This window comes from Calonectris borealis, chromosome 4 (assembly GCF_964195595.1).
Source record: "Calonectris borealis chromosome 4, bCalBor7.hap1.2, whole genome shotgun sequence".
Classification (NCBI taxonomy): domain Eukaryota; kingdom Metazoa; phylum Chordata; class Aves; order Procellariiformes; family Procellariidae; genus Calonectris; species Calonectris borealis.
In genome coordinates, this window is record NC_134315.1 from 40,193,121 (window position 1) to 40,214,526 (window position 21,406).

Below are 21,406 nucleotides of genomic sequence, written 5' to 3' on the forward strand. Positions count from 1 at the left end.
AGGCACTGATGCTTGAAGGAGTATATGGCAGTGGCCTTATATTACTCAGGTACTTTTTCTGAAACTGTGGCAGTTATGAATGCCTACTAGCCGTTGCATATTTACAAATGTCCTCAATGAGTTTCAAGCTGTTGCAAGCTAGTCTTATTTAAAAGGTAATTGACAACTTCATGAATTATCCTGAAGTATCAGATACCAATAGTAGTAGTGAGCTCCACTATGAGGTTAATCAATAAAAGCTTACATTACAGTTTAGCAGCCTGAAGGATTTGGCTGTAATGCTTAAAACATTCTGTATTGGCACCAACGGGTTTTAGAAAACAGCTCAGACTAGATGGTTAATCACAGGTTCCTTGTGGATACACATCTTTCCTAATTCCATGTTATTTAGATATTCCCACATGAAAACAAAGAATAGAATGGAACTGCCAGAAGTGAAGGAAATGTCAAATAAAGGGCAAAATTGCTAATATTTTCTGTCCGCCTTCTTTGAGATAGTAACATCTTACTGAGTTTTTGATTAGTGAAGAGACCCCTATGAAATATAGCTTTATAATCAGATAGGTATCTTCAGATAACTTGAACCTATTTGATTGCTAGAATAAATCAAAGATAATAGGGAGTTTCAGATTGCAAGGAAAGTTTTCTTCTGCGGTACTTTGATAACATCTATAGCTAATGCTATCTGTAGATGAGTCTTGGTGTAACAAGAGTTGGTCTTAGTATATGCATCTTTCATCAAAACAAAATCCAGTGCTGTTGCTTGTAAGTTATATTATGCGTTATCTTTTAATCTTCAGGTTCTGAAAGAAAGCGACAACAAAAGTAATTTTTTTTGCCTCTGAGGACATTCTGGAAATGCAGCTGATTCATCTCAAGCAATGCCCATATAGTCATTTGTCTAATGATACTGTAGATACAAAGGAAGTTCATTTTTATAACTCTTTCATTTAGAGTAAGAATTTTTTTTAAATTGGCTTGCAAAAAATTTGAAAGTGGCTCAAAGTCTTGATCAAAACATTGTACCTTCATATTCATGAAATAAAGAAAATGTGTCAATATTGAGGTTTCCAGAAACCGAAGTTTTTTCTGAAAGATTTTTTAATGCTTACTGAAATAAATAATTTATCAGTAATGTAATATCAGAGGTCGTTAATTACTTTTCATGTAGAACTTGAGTAATTGCCAATATGAAGTTTGGTTAAAGATTATTTATCATGTGTTTCCACTATTCAAAGAAATCAAGGTCTCTCAATGGTATTTTAGAATATATAACCTGAGTATGGCTAACTGTCTGGGTGTGGGATTGGTTTTTTCTAGCTATCAAGCTGTGGAGTATATGAGGATGGGGACAGACCCAGCGGTAGCCTGTCAGAAAGTTATTTCCAGAATCCAGAAGTATGCTCCAAAGTTCTTTGGCGCTGTTATATGTGCCAATACAACTGGAAGTTATGGTATGTATTTTGCTTAACAGTCAAAGCTTGTTGACCCTAACTAGGTCACAGAAGCACAAAACCAAAGGTGGATTTTAAAGCAGAAGTCTTTAATTATTCTTTGAACACTGCAGCAATACTGGCCATTTATAATATCAAATGCTGGTTAGCAGGGCAACTGTGTCCTAGTGTGGACTTGAGATATTTTAATTTTTCCTCTGCATTTTGATGTCTTAGACTTTCACAAAATTTATGCAAGTCTTAGTAAAAATCAAAAATATTTACAACCTTCATGTGTTTTCCTGGATTGAGTATGATTAATTTGAAGGTTTTAAAAAAGAATGCTTATGCCTCCCCTAGGTATGGCATAAGGCAGGGAGAATGTGAATGTTAAGCATAGCTTCAAAGCAGTCCAAGATCAGTCATTGTGCCAGGCATCTCATTAGTGAACTCTTAGATTAGTAGGAAATACAATTTGCTAATCAACATGGCTTATTTGGTTAGATTGCTTATTGCTGTTTTTTGATGTCTTATTTCTCATAGTTCTGTGTTTAAGAGATTAGTGTTGGAGGAACTCATTAAGTTAATCACAACTGAAAGAGAGAGAGAGATTTTCCTAACTTACATTACTGTTTTGAATTGTATTATAAGGACATTAATTGCACTACAGCAGTCAGTAGCACTGTATTCTTACCTAAAAATTAAATACTTTCAAGATGTCTTGGGTTAAACAGATTGTAAAAGAATAATTACACCATTGTAGTAGAATTAGTGACTGGGTCTTTAGATGATAAAGTACAATGACACTAATCTTAAATGTAGCAAATTATACTTTTTTTTTTTCTTTCTTTCCTAGGTGCTGCATGTAATAAAATTCCAGGATTCACTCAGTTTCACTTCATGGTTTCTAGCCCTTTGCTAAGTCAGCCAACTGAGCAAGTAGTAGATTGCATTTAATTTCTTTTGTCCTATTGACATCTAAACTTAGAGGAGGAAACTGCTAAGGTTCCCCAGGTGTTACTTTTTAAAACGGTTGTTTATTTTCACTGTTGCATAATCATGTGAACGAGTACAAAGGTATGTTGATGGTGCAGCTACTACTTCACTGTTTTTAATATATTCTACTTTATTATGGCTTTGTGTAGTGCAACTAAGCTTAATCTGTAATTATCTTGGTAACTTATTTCTAAATTATTGTAGACTGGTACTATAATCTAAAGCAAGATTTAAAAAAATGACTCTATGTAGTTTGGGTGAAGTAAACATAGTTGCAAAATTATAGTTAGTGCCGACACTTTCACAGTTAGCATAGGCAATTCATCTGTTTAAAAATCTACATCTAAATGAAATGGCTGAAATTGATGTGCTTCGTTGCTGAGGTCCCTTAAGTCATGAATTTAGTAGGCATTACCTTACATCCCAACTCAATTTTTAAACTTTTGCAAACCTGACAATCAAACTGTGGTTCTAAATACCACAAAAAGTTATCTGTTGTATATTTACTTCCAAGTAATGCCAGGTTTCACCTGCTTTTTGGGGAAAGTAGAGCTTTGGTCACTGGAAGAAAAACTTCCAAAGAAAGCTCAAAAAGTGAACTGGTGGTCATACGCGTGCAAAGAGACCAAGTGTCTAATGGCTCTTATAGTCTGTCTGTTTTCATAAGAACTAAATAGCCAAAAGTGATGAATAGTAAACATTGAACTGGACCTTTGCTTTGCCATTTAAAAACGTATTTGGCAGAAATCTGGAATAAAGGGCAGGGAGCAGGAGGGGCTCTGCCTCTATACGTGAGGCTTATTTTGAGAATATTTAATTGTCTTTCTAAGATTTAGTCCAGGTTTTCTTTTCTCTTGAAAAGAAAATTGCATGTAGATACTGACAAGCAAGGAAAGGGGGTTGAAGAGTAGTGGAGCATATTTCAAAGCTTTAATTAAGAGATAGGAGCATCTCCTTGTGGACCTTTCTAAATTGTTTCACAACAGGTGAGAATACGTTTGAGTAGAGAGGACATCCAAACATCCCTGGTAGTACAAGCCTTCAAGGAGTATTGCGTTGACTCTAACTGGATGTGAAGACAGGTGGAAATCTTCCTGTCACCTTTTTTTGTAATGGAAGTTAAGTTATAAATCTTAATCACAGTGATTTGCTTGTCACTAATGTGCTGTGCACTTGCCCTTTCCTGTAGCACATCTACCCCTGCAAAGGAGCAGTTGCATACCTAGAGCATGACAGTTACCTACAGCTGGCGAAGCTGTGTGTGTCACTTTATCTTTCTGTGTCTAGAGATACCAGGATTCATTTGTAATAGAACTTCAGCATCTTGAGGATTGTTCCATCGGTATTTGGAGGTCTGTTTGATTGTTTTCTTAACTTGGTGGCTTGCTGGTCATTTGATCGAATCTTTGCTAAACTTGTGCTAGGAAAAGTTAAAAAGGGGGAGCAAGTAAAATGAGCATGTCTTGTCATAAACACTTTAATTATTCTTTGTCTACTTGAATAAAATGATTGGGTAATAAAAGCACACCTTAATGTATCATTTATAAGGAAGGTTGTTTAGATGCTTGTGTACTGTGCTTTAGAATGATTGTTGCCTTATGTTCTGAGTTGGTATCTTGGAAAGTCAGGAAAAAACGTTCCAACTAGTATAGCCATCATTAATGGCCTGCTTTTGAACTTCATCAACAAAGTAATTTATTTGGGGATTCACTTCTGTCACTGGATCTTTAGAGCACTTCATAGCACAGAATTCACTGTAGGCCACAACAAGCTTTAGTCAAAGAAACACTTACTGAATATATCTGCAGTGGCTTAAGGTAAGTTTTCTACCTGTCCTACCTACAACCCTTCTGCCATGGCTGCTGTATCTTCAGATAACTCAGGCAGTCAAGTGCAAATAGATTAATGAAATCCCAATGATTGCTGCTTTGGAGATATCATTGTGAATTTTGAAGATCGAAGGTGCAGTACTGGCAGCTGAGTGGTAATGTCTCAAACTGCTGCAGCTGAATCCACTAGGATTCATTTTTGAGAGAGGTTGGGAACATCGTTGGCTTGCTTTCTAGAGTGCTTGTGCCATTCTGTGCTAGCTCGTGTATGCCTCTAGAGGCTATGAGTGCCCATGATGAAAGATCATGAGTACTCTATAAGTCACTAAGTTACAGTTCTAACTTACTGCATAGTCAGCTCATCTGTACATGAACTTGTTTCCATGAAACGTATGTGCTAATACATGTGGTTTAATAATGTAGATTGCTTTGCCATGCTGAATTAGTTATCATAAATGAAATGGTTAGTTTGTGTAAACTATTTTAATTATTAATTTGACAATATATTAAATCATAATATTTATGCGTGTGCTGTTCTGATGTTATGGACAGAATTCTGAATTTAAAAAATAACAATATTTTGTATTAAGAATATTCCTTTAAAGGTTGTTAGTAGTAGTGCTGTTCTCTTATGCTTAGCAGACACATGAGGTTTTTTAAGAAGGCTTTTTAAAAGTACAAACCCTTGCCAAAAGTAGGCAAAAACTGTATGACAGTTTCTGCTGTGGTTGCAAAAAAAAAAAATCTTACTGTTTCTGATTTCAAGGAATTTTGTATTTTTAAGTTTTTACTCTCGAACTTTTACTACAAAATGCAGAGAAAACCTACACAGAATATGAGTATTTGCAAGTTAGTGGTACAGTTGAATGCATCCTGTCTATAAAGTTGTGGGGGTTTTTTAAGTCCAACTGTGTTTTAAGTTCATTAGCTTCTAGCTATCCTGCTTTTTTCTATTTCTAAAACTTCTTACCAAATTATCGCTTCATCCAATGTAGACAGAAAAAGAATCTTAGCTCAATGGTCTGACTAATAAAGCCAACAATGGCATGTTTTTGCATGCCACTGAATTGTTCTTTAATAAAGCAATCTATATGAACCCTGACAATGTTCTGTATGCACTTATTGAAGAAAACTTCCCTGTCCTTTCACTGTTTGTAGGTTTACCACTGAAATACGTCCTTTTATCTGTAACTGCCTCAATCAGGAATAATTCAGATTTTGAGAGAATTCAGTGTTGGTCTTTCAGACGGAATCTACAAATAATACTGTATAAACTGGAGTGAATCTATTATCTCTTCACAGGGTAAAAACAACAGCCGTGCTGATTTGCTTTTTACCTTAGAAATTCTTATTAGCATTTGTTGTTTGGGTTTAGTTAATTGCATGACTGTTGTAACTCATTAACAACTCTGTTCATCCTTGTTTTGAAACAGAGAATATGTGTAGGATTTCAGTTCTATTACCTGTAGTCTGTGTGGGTGAGGAAACATCAGTGATACAGTTAAATATACTTTAGCTCTAATATACAAGTAGTATGTTATACGTTAAGCACTGAAATACAAATGTTCTCACTGGGGAGTCTGTTCATTCCTCCACGTAAGTTCCATTAAATTTACAGCAAAAGAACATTTCTGAAATGTCCGTGAAGCAGATGTGGCAGAATCTCAGGATTTTATGACTAGCTTTGTTATTATTGTTTGAGCTGCTGTGTCAGGCAGCAAATGTTTTTAGATGTTTGTGCATTTAACAATATTTGCTGTGTTTTCATTCCCTTTTTTTTTTTCCCCTGACAGTTGGAATCAACGTAGGTAAATACACCTGCTGGTACAATGCTCTCTTGGTGCAATTAGCTGATATGTTTACAGTGACAGGTGGTGGTCTGTGAAATAAAAGCAATAGCAACTTCAAAGTGTGCCAGTTGTTCAGGGAATTCCTGTTACTGGTGATTTTTTTTTTCTAGTAGGAGAGGAAAAATTCTTTGAAAGAAAAGGTTTTTATTATACTTTTCCCAGGTAGAGTTTTACAGAAACAATTGTGTTGTAGAAGTCAGGGTTTTTTATTGGTTAGAAATGGTGATTTCAGAGCTCTGCCTGGAAAAAACTTTCATGTGTTAGATGAACAGGAAGTTTCTTGTTCTCACTCTTTGCATACTTTCCAGGCCAACTCCAAAATACATTTCAGCTCTAATTCTGTTTGTTGCTAAATTATTATTTTGATTGCTGGTGTTGTGGTGATCTCTGCCACTTGAATGTGGTTGTGAAGTTGGGTTGCGTTTTATATTTGTACTTTCTTAGCATTTGTCATTTAAAGATCTTAAGGAATAAGAAATTCAGTTTAGCAAGAAATCCAGTGGCCTTGGTTCATTTGAATATTCTTATATACAGATGGGAAGAACCTGAAGTTGTTACTTTTCCAAGACAAGCATACAGAGATTGTTATAGAACTTAACCTTCCCAACAGGAGAAAGGCTTTTTGTGAAAGAGTGTACACTTAAGTATGATTTTCCAACTGCATTTGCAAACTGTATTCAGTCTTTCTAGAATGTCAGGGTAACAACAGGAACTGAACTGAACACTGTGATGCTCCGACTTTGACACTTTAATTTTTTGTTTTCATTGTTACAAGATCAAAATGTTTAAAATATTTCTCTGTTCAAGGTTTAGTAACTTGAATTCACAAATGTATATTGTCTCAATTACAGATGAGCTTTTTGTCAGATTTTTGTAAATTTTTGTAATTTTTTTTCCTACTGATTAATTTCTTGTAAAAGAAATGAAATTACATATTTACATATAGACATTTACATGTTACAGTAGTATTTCATAATATTATGTTAAGCAACCGTAATATTAGATCAGCTTGTAATTGCAAAACTGAAATGGGAAATATAAACTAAATAATTTTTCTCATATAGAATTTCAGGATCTGGATGTTTTATTGTTTGAAAGTCTGAAGAATGTTTGCCTTCACGGTAATTTCCACAGGCTATGTTACCACATTAATTTTACTCATAGCGTTCATTTAAATTGCTGTATAGGTTCTCTGTTGTTGCACAGGACCTTGACAAATTAGATTCTCTTCAGCTCTGCGGGATAAACAAGGTTTCTAGGCAAGTTGTTTTCACTTGTCACCCAAATTCTCCTGCACCCCTTCCCACCCCTCGCTTCTGCCCCATGCAAAAGTAATTTCATCTGAGGCTTAAAGTAGATTGTAGGATGACTTTTGCTAAGGGCTAGTATCACATACTGCTGAAGCCATTTCACAAAAATTTCACAAAATCACCTCCAAAGCAAATAGATATATTGCTTATACTCACTACAAACTACAGCAGTTTTTAAAGCACTCTCTGGTCTGTCTAAAGCCTTCTTCCCTGTATAGGCATGCTCCTTTTCTTACCTCCCACCTCTGAAATCAGAAGAATACTGGTGGGTTTTTTCCCTGTTCTCCTGCCATTAATGGTACTTCATACTTTCTTCAAATGTGTAGTTTGTTGTTTTATAAATGTTTTCTCGATACTAATTTGCTTTCTTGTTGCTATCAGCAGACCTGTGTTGTCTAACAGCTTTCTTGACACATTCTGACTATACCATCCAGATTCAACTGTTGGTTAATTTTCTTTCTGAAGTTTACTTCGTGTGTGATGCAGACTGTCTTGTATTATTATTTTGCCAAGTAGCATTTGGCGGGGAGGATCCAAGTTCTGGATGTTAAGACTTCTTAAAGGTGGCATAATTCCTCAAGCAGTTAGTAATTTTTCTTGATGTTTGAGAAGCCTACTCTCTACTTTTGGGGGGGGGAGGGGAAGAGGGGGGACTTAAGGGTTTTTTTGTGTTTGTAAATACAAAAAATAATAGATAATACTGTATTGTCCTGAATTAACTAGTAGCGAGTTAGTGATTTAAATGCTGGCAACAGCAGTTGCATTTTTGAGGGTTGAGGGAGGAGATACTCAACTTGAGAAGCAGTATCACAGTACTGCAGATTTAGGATTATACTTAGCTAGGTCATGAATGCTTATTGTTCATAAGTAGATGCTTGATGGTATATGTGGTTATTAAATACAGTGTGACAGGCTATTTGAAAATAAAAATGGTTGTGCTGGTAGCTTAATACTACTTCTGGATATTCATTGTTAGGAGAAAAATTCCAAGGCAAATTATCATAGATCATCTGTGAGGATGAAGGTTGGGTTGGCAGGCTAATACATAGAGAAGGATAAAGGAACTGAAACTTCCCATAAATTAATATTTTTATCTGCAGCACTTCTCCTGAGCATTGAGGAGCAACATAGAACTGACAGTTTCCTACTTTTGTTGCGTAATCAATTTTTTATCTCTGTTAGATTTTTTTTTTGTGACTGATTTATAGTAATAGATGAAGTAAAGCATTATATATTAAAAGGGTGAATGTAAAAAGTATTATAAACAGGTCTAATTTATATGCAGTCAAATGTGTTTTGCTAATTTGGTTGTTACTGAAGACTAATTTGTATGTTAAAGTAGAAAATAAATTACATTGGAGTAGCTGCAGTGTTAACGAACTGTAATTATTTAAATTTAGTCTTTACCTATTCTTATGAAACCGTCAACATGAAAAGTCCTGTGATCTCACTTCTCAGCAAGAGTTATGACAATTTTTGTTACTGCTTAGTGAAAGTGCTAACCCAACAAAATGGGTCTTTAGGGGGAAACATCACTTTGCCACATGGGCTTAAGGATGTTAATAGTCTTTAACTGATTTCTGCAGTGCTACTTTTCCTCCCTGCCCACTGTATCTCTTTGCTGGAGGTTACTGTGCCCGTACCAGGACTGGCAGACTAGACTGTATGCATTCACCCAAACAGCTTCATGCCAGATCCCAGCAGATTAACCTCTCTGACCTCCATCTGCACTTTGCACTGAGAATAGCAGATGCCTGCACTGCATTCCGCTGGCTCTGCTGTGGGGTTCGTAACTTCTGATGAAAGAGCAGTAACAAACAGCTCCCGGGCAATCTGACTGCAGCTGTTTGCTGGGGGAGTATGGATCAAAGCCCTTAGCTATGTATAAGGTGCCACCCTCATTCCTGTGAACTGAGCTCCTAGGCTCAGAGTTACAGCAGTGGTAATAAAATTCACAAAAAGCAATTATACTGAACAAAGAACAATTAGGTAATAGTGAAGTGCTGAAGACAAGGTTATGTTTTAAGCTTTGACCATCTCTAGAGTATGGTTTCAGCTGGATAAAGATTTCTCTGTGGTACTACCGGCGTGTTCCAGTATGCATTCTCTCTTCAGTTATGCAGTTGGTTCTGGTGATTATGCAGCTCCACAAAATGGATCAGCTTGCTGGTCTGGCTGAAAACTGATCTTTTTTTTCTTTTTTCAGAGCATGGGTAAGCAAGCTGTTCTGCTTTATTATACAGTCACCCAGCTGCTAATACCAACACAAGGTAGACTGCAGGAGTACGCAACAGGGCACTGAGGAGCACAAGAAATTATCCAGCTGGTGACAGCACATACTTAGATTGGCAAAAGCAGACTCTTCAAAATTTTCCTGCAGACTGAAGTAAGGTGCCTGTCTCTCTGCAGGTTTCGTGATTCAACCCTCAAGCTAGATGCCCATCCTACTATTTGTCCCCAATAAAATTCAGCAAGAAACATGAGAAATCAGGATTTGAATCCAGGACTCCCACTACTTCAGGGAGCATTCTCATCAACAGGCTATTGTCATGTTCCCCGTATTCTCTCTTCTGTCACGTCAATATTCATTTACCATAAGTTTCCCATCTTCAGGATGGGAAAGTACAGGGTCTTCATAAAACCTTTTTCTGATGGCCTTCTCCTTGTTAAAATGTAAGTTTGAATTTCTTTTGGCTGAGGTGGCTTTACAACTTAGATCTCATACTTCAGAGCGAGTGCTGTTACTACAATGCTTCATGAAAATGTGAGCACCATGAGTTCAGACTTCTTGACTGGCTATTTAATTGAAAGTCGCAGTGAGATGTGCTTTGTGTTAACACCGCTGTGTTTTGGACAGACTACTATATGGGACTCTCAGGGGTTTCTGTCACAGGGATGTCTGGTTACTGAATCACAAAGAGGTTTAGGCGAGAGACAAGTGCCAATATGCTCAGCGGAGCTAAGATAACAACTCCAGTCACATTCAAGAATAGAGCTATGACCCTGTAACTTAATTTGAAAAATCAAGTCTCTTTCAGAGTTGAGAATAGAAGTTTGATCTTGCATAAAGTTGTACTTGTATAAGAATAATGTAGTGCCTCACTATGACAAATGTAACTGCTAATGCCAGATAAATATTCCAACTGCAATTTATAATTGTCATTTATGTACCTTTGGTCAGTCTTAGCTATTCATAGTATGCCAATCAGTGTCCTACTTAACCATAATGTTCGACTTTGTAGCTGTGATTTTTCCAGATTTAGCATTTGGGAAGAACTTCAAATCCATACTAGAAGTTGAGGCAATCTGGTCATATAATAGACCATCTCATGTAAGTGCCTCTAAAGCATTTCTCACAGTGAATACCAAAATCACTGAACAATACAAAACTATTGAAGCCTTTAGTCTCAGCATGCAAAGATTAGAGTGCTCCATCCTTAGAAGGGGAAAAGTTGCCCTTTCTTGGGAAGATCCAAAAGGGGCTTAGGCACCAGAGCCCAATGTTTTAAGCTTTATGGGGATCTCAGTATTTCGTCTCTGGTGCTGCTTTCTAACTTTGTAGGTATCCCACATCTCCTGTGTGTGTTTCTGTTCATGGGGATGTATAAAACCAGTAACTCCTAATGCCAGGAAGCTAACAGGCCCTCAAGCTCTGGTCATTCTCTTCTTCTAATCCCAGGGCCTGATCTGACGAGGATGCTGACACACGGAATGCTGCTCAGCAGATGGCTAGAGTGAGTTTGTGCGTCTGTGGCTTGTTGCACTTGCTTGTTCCAATGACTGTGCTATTATATGTGAAGCATGAAAATCTGTGTTCAAATAGTAACCTGCCTGATCATCCTAGAACACAGGCCAAAGAATCTTTTCCTCCTTATTCTCCTATAATAAATAGCAATGCATTTATACAAGGTGAGACAGTTTCAGTAAGAAACGTGAGATGGCAAGGAAGATACCACATGAAGATCTTCTCTAGAAAGGCGGAAGTAAGATTCCATGAGGATACGCAGCCTGACATATGTCTGTTCCTCTGCCAGCACCGGTTAGGTAGTACACAGTACCAAGCATCTGGTAAGCATTTCTTGAATACCAGCAGAGCTCAGAAAATGGGCTAAGTTCCTGAGCAGTTCACTAACAACAAGACATTAAAGGTAACTTTCTGGTGAGTAAAGAATAAATGTAGATTTCTGACATGAAGAATTTTCTATCAGTGAGGTTCTTTAAGTTCCCATGTATTAAATTTCTATAGTAGTAAGTGTCTCTTCCCTAGGATGTTATAAAAGCACATGACTTAATAGTGAGTGACTAACAACGTACCTACCTCATGCTGAAGCACCACAGAGTTACAAGCTAGGCGTTCTTCTCTCGTACCTATGAAATGCAATTGAGTAGATTTTATTCTCAAACCAAGTACATGAGATCGCCACACTAGGCACAGCCTTTCCCTTTATGTGATCACAGTTTGAGGCCTACCATCCACTATGTGTGGAGAACAACACAAATCTTTTCCTTTTACACTGTTGACAAATTCCAATGTTTTTAATGAAGTTCTGGCAATGGTAGCAGCCTATCCATGGCAGAACAATTTAACAGATATCATTGTAATCTGAGTAATTAATTAGTGAACAGTAAATCTTTCTTACATCCAAGAATGTTTACTTTAGCCTTACCTGAAGGGGTTACCAGGACCTGTGTTCAGATGTGATGCTTCAGAGTAAGCTACCTGGTAAAGCAGTGTTACAGGCTGAAGAGAAAAGTGGGTGTACTGCACACTGGTTTAGGTGAGAGACTGTAATTGCCATGTATGTTAATCATCGGCCAAGCACACGAGATGTATATGTTTCATATTTTATAACTGTAAGAGCTACATTCATTTAATTCTTATTGCAGGGTATAAGTGGGAATTCTTCTGTTTTCTTCTGCAATCTGAATAAATATTTTCCTGAATCTTGACTGCTTTAAACTCAACCCTCATCTGGGGAGTCTTCCAAAAGTTCTAGAAAAAGTGTAGTTTTATCTGTTACCAGTTCAAAAGGAAACTAATATTTAAAAAAAAAAAAAAAATTGCTTTAATTGTTCATGGACCAGAGTAGAGAATTAGGGGCAGTTGGCAGGCCCATGAAGAAATTATCGTAGAATAAATTATTATTACAATGTATTTATCATTATGGTAAAAATTAGGTGTGAATGGACGTAAAGGGCAGTTGCAGGTCATTCTACTGACCTTACTGTCTACTTCCAATGCAAAAGCTTTCTACTATTTGCAACATTTAGGAAACTATTTTCAGTGGATGTGAACACTATTCCCTAACTTAGCTTCTTTCAATAAAGCAAGATAAAAATTCTAAATAACTTGATTTTAAATACAACGGGAGTTAGTTGGGTGTACCTTTCATTTTCAAAGTGGATGCAGTTTAGCACTGAACGGCTACTACGAATGGTTCTTGACTCGCTTGTCATGAGCAGACTTGCAGCCTGTTGCCAGTTGGTGGCTGAGCCTGCAGTACTGCAGTACTCAGTAGAAGCTGAGAGCTACAGATTTTGTTTTCTGCCCAGTGTCATTTTTGTTCCTAGGAAACAGTCCCAACCTCCGTTACAAGTTTTTCATAAGTAACTTCTTCAATCAAGCAGCCTAAGCAATCTGTAAATATAGATTGAATATAATCACCTAAGCTATCATTAAAAGATTCATCTCAATCAGCAGAGCCTGCTAGCTGATCGTCACCTGAAACCTTGCAATTAAGACAATGACTAGTATTTTTGACAAAATAGCTTGAGTGTGGCCTGCTATCTCAGGAATGGCCTTTTCCAGTATTTATTACCATCAAAGCTGTCAGTCCTGCATACTGTGTTATTTTGAAGAGACTTTACAACAGATACCGCTAAATGCATATATGTAAAATAGGCTTTATCTGGCTTCTGGAGATTTAAGTAACAAAGTTCAAGTGCTTGAATTTTTTCATGTGCTTCATGTATTGATATAACAATAAATTAAAAATAAAGTTAATCCATCTTGTGCAATGAATCAGAGGCTTTAAACTGAATTTGAAATTAAGGTATACTAGGTAACACTCAAACCTAGATCATGTAGGGCAGTGAGGGGAAAAAAAGGTTGTTTGAATTGCAGTTGATTATTGTTATGAGAGGCTGCATTCAGTACTGCAGTATCTAATTTATTACATTCAAACTAGCATCACATAGTGAGCTGGGATTTAGTAAATAAAGTTTTAGGTTACTAACTAAACCACTTTTTTTTTTTTTTGCCTGCTTTTTTGCGTGCTACAGTTTCAGGGTTTTATTTCCCCCTGCCTGAATTCCACCTTCTGTTTTGTCCCATAACTACTTTCCTCCTTCTATTTTAACCCATAACTACATAATTCCTGTTCTAGTTTATCAAAGCAAGTCATAATTAGCAAAATATAAATAGCTGAAACTTCTGTAGTTACTGTAGTATCTGCGTACCTGAATAATTTTATGGCAAGAGTATAGAATTTCTTTTATGTTTATGGTTCATTCTGCATTGCTATGTACAAACAAGCAAAGTCAGGCTATAGAGTGATACTTTGAACAGTTACATCTTGCTTTGATCACCTGATCTTTGTCAATATTGGTCTCTGTGGGAATCCAAGAACCTTTAGAAGCCGACTTCACAACTACATGTATAATACATTTCCACTAAAAAAAGGAAAACCTTTTTCTGGTGTGATTATGTACTTTTTTTGATTTCTAATTCCTTTTCAGTGGTTGCATATCTCTGACACAGATATAAAAGTTTCTAAACTAACTTTCTGAAACGTTTCCTTATTGTGAACTTCCTGTATTTTGTTGCTGCTACTCTTAGCATCTGATACTGGAATAACCTACTTATAGTCATCCTGAGTAATTTATGACAAAAAAAAAAATCCGCCACTTTTTTTTGATCAGAGAATTCAATTTCATTAAAACACAACTGTGAGAAGTTGTGCTACTATATAGTAAATATTGCTGCTCTGGTCTACTGGGAGTCAGTTCATGTTTTTAAGAAAGCATTTGCTAAATGCTGCTTTTATATAAAGGCAGTTATCTTGTATTTGTAAAGCCTTGTCTTATTAGACTATTTTAGACTGATTAAAAATAAGCACATCCTATTTTTCTAGTGAAGGTGAACTGATGTGTAACATAAGACATTGCACATGTTTCTAGGTGAAGAGGTATAGTATTACAATACTAGGTAATGACTGAACTTTGGAAAGGATCTGAGAAATGGCAAATACAGTGCAAATGACATGAGGTATGAGAGAAAGCAAAGGATAAACTACGTATGTTGTAAGGTAAAGGAAAACAATAATGGTTAAATGCATTATTTTTCTAATTTATTCTTTGTGCAAATGGATTTTAAGCTTGCTTGTGCATTCTGGTATTGAGTGCATTTTTTACTTTTGTACTGTTCATCTACAAAGCCCAGTATTTGCTTAAATGTTATTTCTCGGTTACAATTAAAGCAAATTACACTGTTACCTTCAAGACCACTTTGTGTGGAAATACTGTCCTTAAGAAGTACAACCCACTGTCTTTGCCTTCAGAGTGGAACTTTTGCTGAATGGTTTTTTCACTTCCGTAGACTCTGCAGTACTGCTATAGTAATGAGTTTAAATTTTACATTGTAAATGTAGTCTAGATTTAAAATTGAAATTTAAATTTAAGCTTCTATTTATATTTTGTAACGAATGTTTTTCTAAAGACACTTCAAAACTTTCATTTGTACATTTAAGATCATCCTGAAGTTCTAGAACATATTAATTTATTAAATAAGTGCTTGAAATTTAATCTAACTTGTTTCTTTTTGATTAAAACCTTAGTTTTTTGCTGGTATAGAATTATTTATACCCTGAGAAATGTAGCCTGAATTATTTTTATGAGAGATTATACATTGTTTTTTTTTTTAGTTGTTCTTAATGGACATTGCCATAGGTTTGAAATAATACTAGCTTAGGCCAATATTCTGCTCTTCAACAGAGTCAACTAGGTGGAGCGAAAGTGCCTTGCAAATGCTACCTAGCTGGGTTGGGGTACCAAAGCTGGTTATCCCTGTGTGGTGCTGCATTGTGTTCTCTGGATAAAGCTTAAAATACATTTCCCAGTTTTCCCTATTTCAGCTGTTCCATACTACAGTGTCCTGGCCTCTAACAAATTATGAGGGTTTTTTTGCATGTCAAATCATTACTGTCACTGTCATTATGATCAAGTATTTCCCAGGCCAGAATGAGACAGAGAAGTTATGTTTGAAGGAAATAGCCACAAAGAATTTATAGATTAAATGCATCTGGAGGAAGATGAGTGGACATTAATACACTTAAACTGATTAAAGGAGTGTAATAAATCCACCTGGTTTCTGCAAAAGAGTAGGCTAGATGATTACTGTTATCCTTTCTAGATTTAAAGATATGTGAATAGATCCCTCTAAGAAATATGATTCTGTCAAATGTGCAACATATAGAAATAAATTTTTCGTTTATAGGAAACGATAAACTTCTACCCCATCTGTCCTCCTGGATTCTATGATCAAAATGTGAGGGCAACTCCTATTCAAGTTGCTGTCTAGTGCAGGATGTATATGCAGATTTCTTCAAAAATCTGCGTTTGCTCTGTATAAACTACAAACTAGTGGAGTACAGGCAAGTTCTTATCCAAAGACGTGATGCTCAGGCTGCTGTAGTAAGGCCCACTTTGAATACTGCATTTTTGGAGCTGGCTGGAATCAGCCTGGCGCACAGACCAGTCAGCAAAATTTGTGCATAGGCCAGTTTTTAATCTAATGAAATGCGCAGTTGGATTTACTCGTAATCTGAGATTAAAGCCTGTTTAATCTGAGCACAGAGCATTTGAATTGCAGTTAATTTGTTTAGTTGATGTAAAATACAGATAAAGATAATACAGGTTGTTGTGAAAGACCACATAGACATATGATATCTGAAGGAAGGACTTAGGTTTCAGCTCCATCTGTAGCTGAACCAGTCGAATGGGCCTTCTCCTGCCTAAACAGAGGAACTCTTGCTTTACTTTCCCCTTCATAAAGCATACAAACTGCAGGGACCTGAATTTTGTATAGGAATGGCAATTCAATAAGTTAAATAACTAAAGCACTGACTATGTTTAGACAATAATGTGTACACTCTTAATTCTCCTCACCTGTGAGTATGCTTGTTGCATTTTTAATAAGCTTTTATCCAGAAAATAGTTTTATCATTGGGTTCTCTCCTTAGATTGGATTTTATTTTGTTGTTCCACTAAAATAAAGTATAGGGCATTTCCACACTTTTCTAAATGGATTTTGAATGTATGTTTTGAATATTCAAGTAAAAATTGGACATAATAAACAACCTTTCAGGCATTAGAGGAATAAAGAGAGACGTGTAGCGTATTAAGTTATACTAGATGCTGAACTCAAGCTGTCATCAGCAAATGTCAATACAAGTGTAGCTGACAGCAAGGTAAATTGCATAGTGCGGAAAGGTACAAGAAAGATATTGAAAAGAGTGTTAAATCTTCTAGAGATTTTGTTCAGAGAGAAAGAGGGCCTATGGTTGCTGTGAAGTCCGTGAAACACTTTGCAATACCTATTGATTCCATGTGAAAGATACTTAGCCACTAATGATGAACATTCATACAGATATTAAGGAAAGGATGGCATAAGGAAAGGACCTGGGGGTGCTGGTTGACAGCCGGCTGAACATGAGCCGGCAGTGTGCTCAGGTGGCCAAGAAGGCCAACGGCATCCTGGCCTGTATCAGAAACAGTGTGGCCAGCAGGAGCAGGGAGGTGATCGTGCCCCTGTACTCGGCACTGGTGAGGCCGCACCTCGAATCCTGTGTTCAGTTTTGGGCCCCTCACTACAAGAAGGACATGGAGGTGCTGGAGCGTGTCCAGAGAAGGGCAGCGAAGCTGGTGAAGGGTCTGGAGCACAAGTCTTATGAGGAGCGGCTGAGGGAACTGGGACTGTGTAGTCTGGAGAAGAGGAGGCTGAGGGGAGACCTCATCGCGCTCTACAACTACCTGAAAGGAGGTTGTAGTGAGGTGGGTGTTGGTCTCTTCTGCCAAGTAACTAGCGATAGGTTGAGAGGAAATGGCCTCAAGTTACGCCAAGGAGGGTTTAGATTGGACATTAGGAGAAATTTCTTTACTGAAGGAGTGGTCAGGCCTTGGAACAGGCTGCCCAGGGAAGTGGTGGAGTCACCATCCCTGGAGGTATTTAAAAGACGTGTAGATGAGGCGCTTAGGGACATGGTTTAGTGGGCATGGTGGTGTTGGGTTGACGGTTGGACTCGATGATCTTAGAGGTCTTTTCCAACCTTAATGATTCTATGATTCTATCTTCCACTTCTTTGAAAGTCCCGTTCCACCATCAAGCAAAGACGATCTTATTAATGTTTTCCATTCCAGAAAAACAAGTGAGAACGAGCACCATTTTACACAGGAAGGTGGATGCAGAAGTAGTTGTATATGTATAATTGTAAAGGTCTGTAGTCACAGCTATAACATAGTCACATATCAAAATCTGAGTGCATATTTTTGGTGTAAATTTATTTTTCCCTCAGTGAATTACTAATATAAGACCACTGCTTCAGCCCTCAATCTGTTTGCTGGATTCGCATTGCCATCAAATGGTAGTTGTGCATGCATAGATTAAGAAAAATGCATGTCTGTCTTTAACAAATAGCTGATTATAAAAGTACTTTAAATAAGGGTATAAAAGCATAAAATCTGTTGATTCTAACCTGAATGGAAAATAAATGTTACTTTCAAAGTGAAAGATACACTCTGCCTAAACTTACTTGAACTGTAACTAAAGTGCTACCATAAAGGAGAAACTGGGTATGGCCTTAGCATTTTCTAGGTTTAAAATTTTTACTTCACGATTCATGTGACCTTGATTTGATCCTCTAAAAACTGTTTTACATATCATCTCAGCTGAGTTCAGAGAGCTTTATGAGGTTAGCTTTGTGGTATATAAAACCAGAAAAAGTGTTTTCTGCATAAGGTTAAAGACAGGTTTCTGTTATGAGTCATGCTATCACTTTGTAATGTTAATGTCTAAAAAAGCTCCCAAAAACTATAAGTAAGGGTACTTAGAAGTCAGCTTTACTGGAGGACTCCTTTTTACTGCAGAACTGTCATCACCACCTTGTTCAGAACGCATCTGGTCGAAGGAGCTTATGTGAGCCTGTCAGCCCTAATAGCCTCCTGTAGACATTGGCAATACATCCCATTTCTCTTAGCTGTATATGGGTATAGATTAAAGTAACAACGACCCTACGTCAGAACCCTAAGGCCTGTTAAAAAGGGCTGTATGTTTTTAAAAGCTATTTACATTGGCTTTCATGAGGAATATAAATGACAGAAAATGTTCGGGTTAGACAGTTCCCTCTTTTAACTTAGGCTTTCTTATTCTTTTTAGCCTTCACAGTTGATTGCATGAAACACAAGCCATTAAAATGTGTAAGCCAGACACGAATCTGAAATAAGTGTGTTTCATCACTTGCACGGTAATAGATGAATCAATGTGAAAAAACTAAACAAACACATTTGTAAATTGTTAGGACAAAAGCTGAAAATCAGGACTTTTGTCTTGAGCAAAAACAAGAGATCTTTTCGAGAACTGTCTATTGTTTTGCACCCTTGGTTGCAGATTCTTTCTGAAAGGTTGAGAGGGGGATCTATTCCAAGATAAGTTTTCTTGCCAGCTTTTTTTTATCAAAACCTTTTGTAACCAGCTGTTGGCCACAGCTTGTTAAACAAGTTACATAGTGCTGTCCTCTCCAAGAGGAAGCGGGGGGGTGGGGGGAATATAAAAAAAGAAAATTTGAAAACCAGTGTTTGCAAAAGTAGTAAGTTATGCAGAGGCAGCTGGTGAATTAGAATTCACTGTCTCTTGCTCAGTCTCTTATGTCACTGGAGTGTAAACATGTCGGATTCCTCCATGTGCTAGTTCACTGTGATGAGCTCAGGGTATCCTTGCCCTTTGTTATTTCCATTTCTGCCTTTTCTCACCTTGTGATGTTATACAACCAGGATACATCATAAGCAAATTTAGACTGATATAAATATACCACCCCTGCAAAACAGATGCCCAAGGGAACACACTCTACAAACCTTTGAAGTTTATAGCTTAAATGGGTGGTATTTATAGCAGAGACATGAGATTACAATTAAATAATTTATAATCTTATTATTTAATGTATAGCATAATAGCCTTAGCAATGTAAAAGACCAGTTAAGTTCCCCTTGATATGAGTGTACCCTACTTTCATGAGGTTTAGGGAAGAGGTACTAATAGCAAAATTGTTTAATTTGTTACGTGGTAATCTGATTTCTAAATTTACAGTTTTGTTTATGAAATAAACATTTCTCCATAAACAGTTATTTCATAAACAACTGTCATGTTGCACTTCTTTAATAGCCATGCCTTGCCCTGTGGCTTCTGCCTTATTTCCTGTTTAAACTTCTTAAAATTCTTTTTATACATTTCAGAATTCCTCTCAAACATTTTACAGGTTATCTGCTAGGTGACATCTCTTGCCTGAATTTATTTGAGCTATATATGCATTTCCTGAAACAACTTTTTGTCCAAGACAGTGATATCATCAATCAGTGATACAACCATTCTGAAACATCTGTAGAGAACTTAGATGCTTAGAATTCTTAACCTGTTTTATTGCAACTTCATGCACAATCAGATACTTCACAAAATCTCTAATTTGCAATCTCACTGGTAAATAGTGAAGTACAGCTGTTCAAGCTACTTATCTGCAGCCAGGTCTGGTTGGTTCAACTGGCTAGCCTATGCTAGCCTATTACATTATGTTTGAGATGATAAATACAAGTTATTGCATGCTAACATTTGTAGTTAGGCTGAAAGTAGCAGAAATGAAGCAATACAGAAAGTCACTTTTTAAAAATAAAACAACTTTTATTCAAGATGAAACTTCTACTATTGTAATAGTAAGATTTTAAATGTAGGTTATTTCTCATGCTTTTAAATTATGCAAACTTTGGGAAAAATGACTTCCTAAATAGATGAACCAATGATCCGGACAAAATATTTTATTTTAAATGCTTTTCCTTAGTTTAGTCTTTAGTTTAAGCAGGACATACTACTCATTTCAATAAAGAATTTGGATTTTGCATCCTCAGAGGGTGAATGCACTTTATACATCACTGCTCTACCGTCCAGGTTAACTTCCCATATTGCTTGTGCATTTTTTTTTAAAAAACATACAACACATACTAGAAATATAAGAACAGAAAAAGGAAAGGGATTGCAGTAGCTAATAAAAGCAGTTTATCTTTTAGAACTCGATTGTGTTATATATAAACAGATACTTGTCTGGCTGCTAAGAGAAAAAAAGACATGACAGCCCAACTGTTATCTTTGAAGTGTCAAAGTTTGAAAAAGTCATTTAACTTCCAGCTTCAGTGAGATCTTAACATTTATTGGAGGCAAGTGATAAAAAATGGTTGTATTTCTTTTTGATTTTTCATGTTTAGCTGAACTACCCAAGATTTATCCCTGTGCAAGACATCCAAAAGCATGTACAATTTAAAAATAATCAGACTTTATCACAGTAATCAATTGTAGGAATACAAGTGAGGAATTAGTTAGATAGCTTGTGCTTACACATCTAAATCTTTAAAATTGCTATCAGTGACATATCATTGTAACAAGCATCATATAAAAAGATGGCACTGGAAAGTCAGTCTTCACCATGTGAAGTAGTTTGTTTTGTTCTCAGGTGGAGTTCTGTGCCCTGCTTTAAACAACAGGCTTCATGAAAGATATATATTATATGGAAAGAGTCCATTGAGCAGCATAAGGATTATAGTTTCTACAATCCGATTAGAAAATACTTCCTTTACATAAGGAAATTTTTAAAAGATTTTAAAGTTATCAAAGGCTACTGAAAAGAGGAGGAAAAAAGCCTCTGAATTTGTGTTGGTTAGGACAAGAATTAATC

General features: G+C 36.5%; 1 protein-coding gene across 2 annotated transcripts in view; it reads left to right on the forward strand.

Annotated features, from left to right (window-relative positions):
* AGA (aspartylglucosaminidase) overlaps positions 1-14,918 on the forward strand; it is a 28,759-nt gene extending 13,841 nt beyond the window's left edge. For both annotated transcript variants that reach the window (XM_075149294.1, XM_075149295.1), the window contains 2 exons: positions 1,321-1,454; positions 2,290-14,918. In XM_075149294.1, the coding sequence (XP_075005395.1) occupies positions 1,321-1,454; positions 2,290-2,390 (235 nt within the window). In that variant the 3' untranslated portion in view covers positions 2,391-14,918. The remainder of the gene's footprint in view (positions 1-1,320; positions 1,455-2,289) is intronic.
* The last annotated feature ends 6,488 nt before the right edge of the window (positions 14,919-21,406 follow it).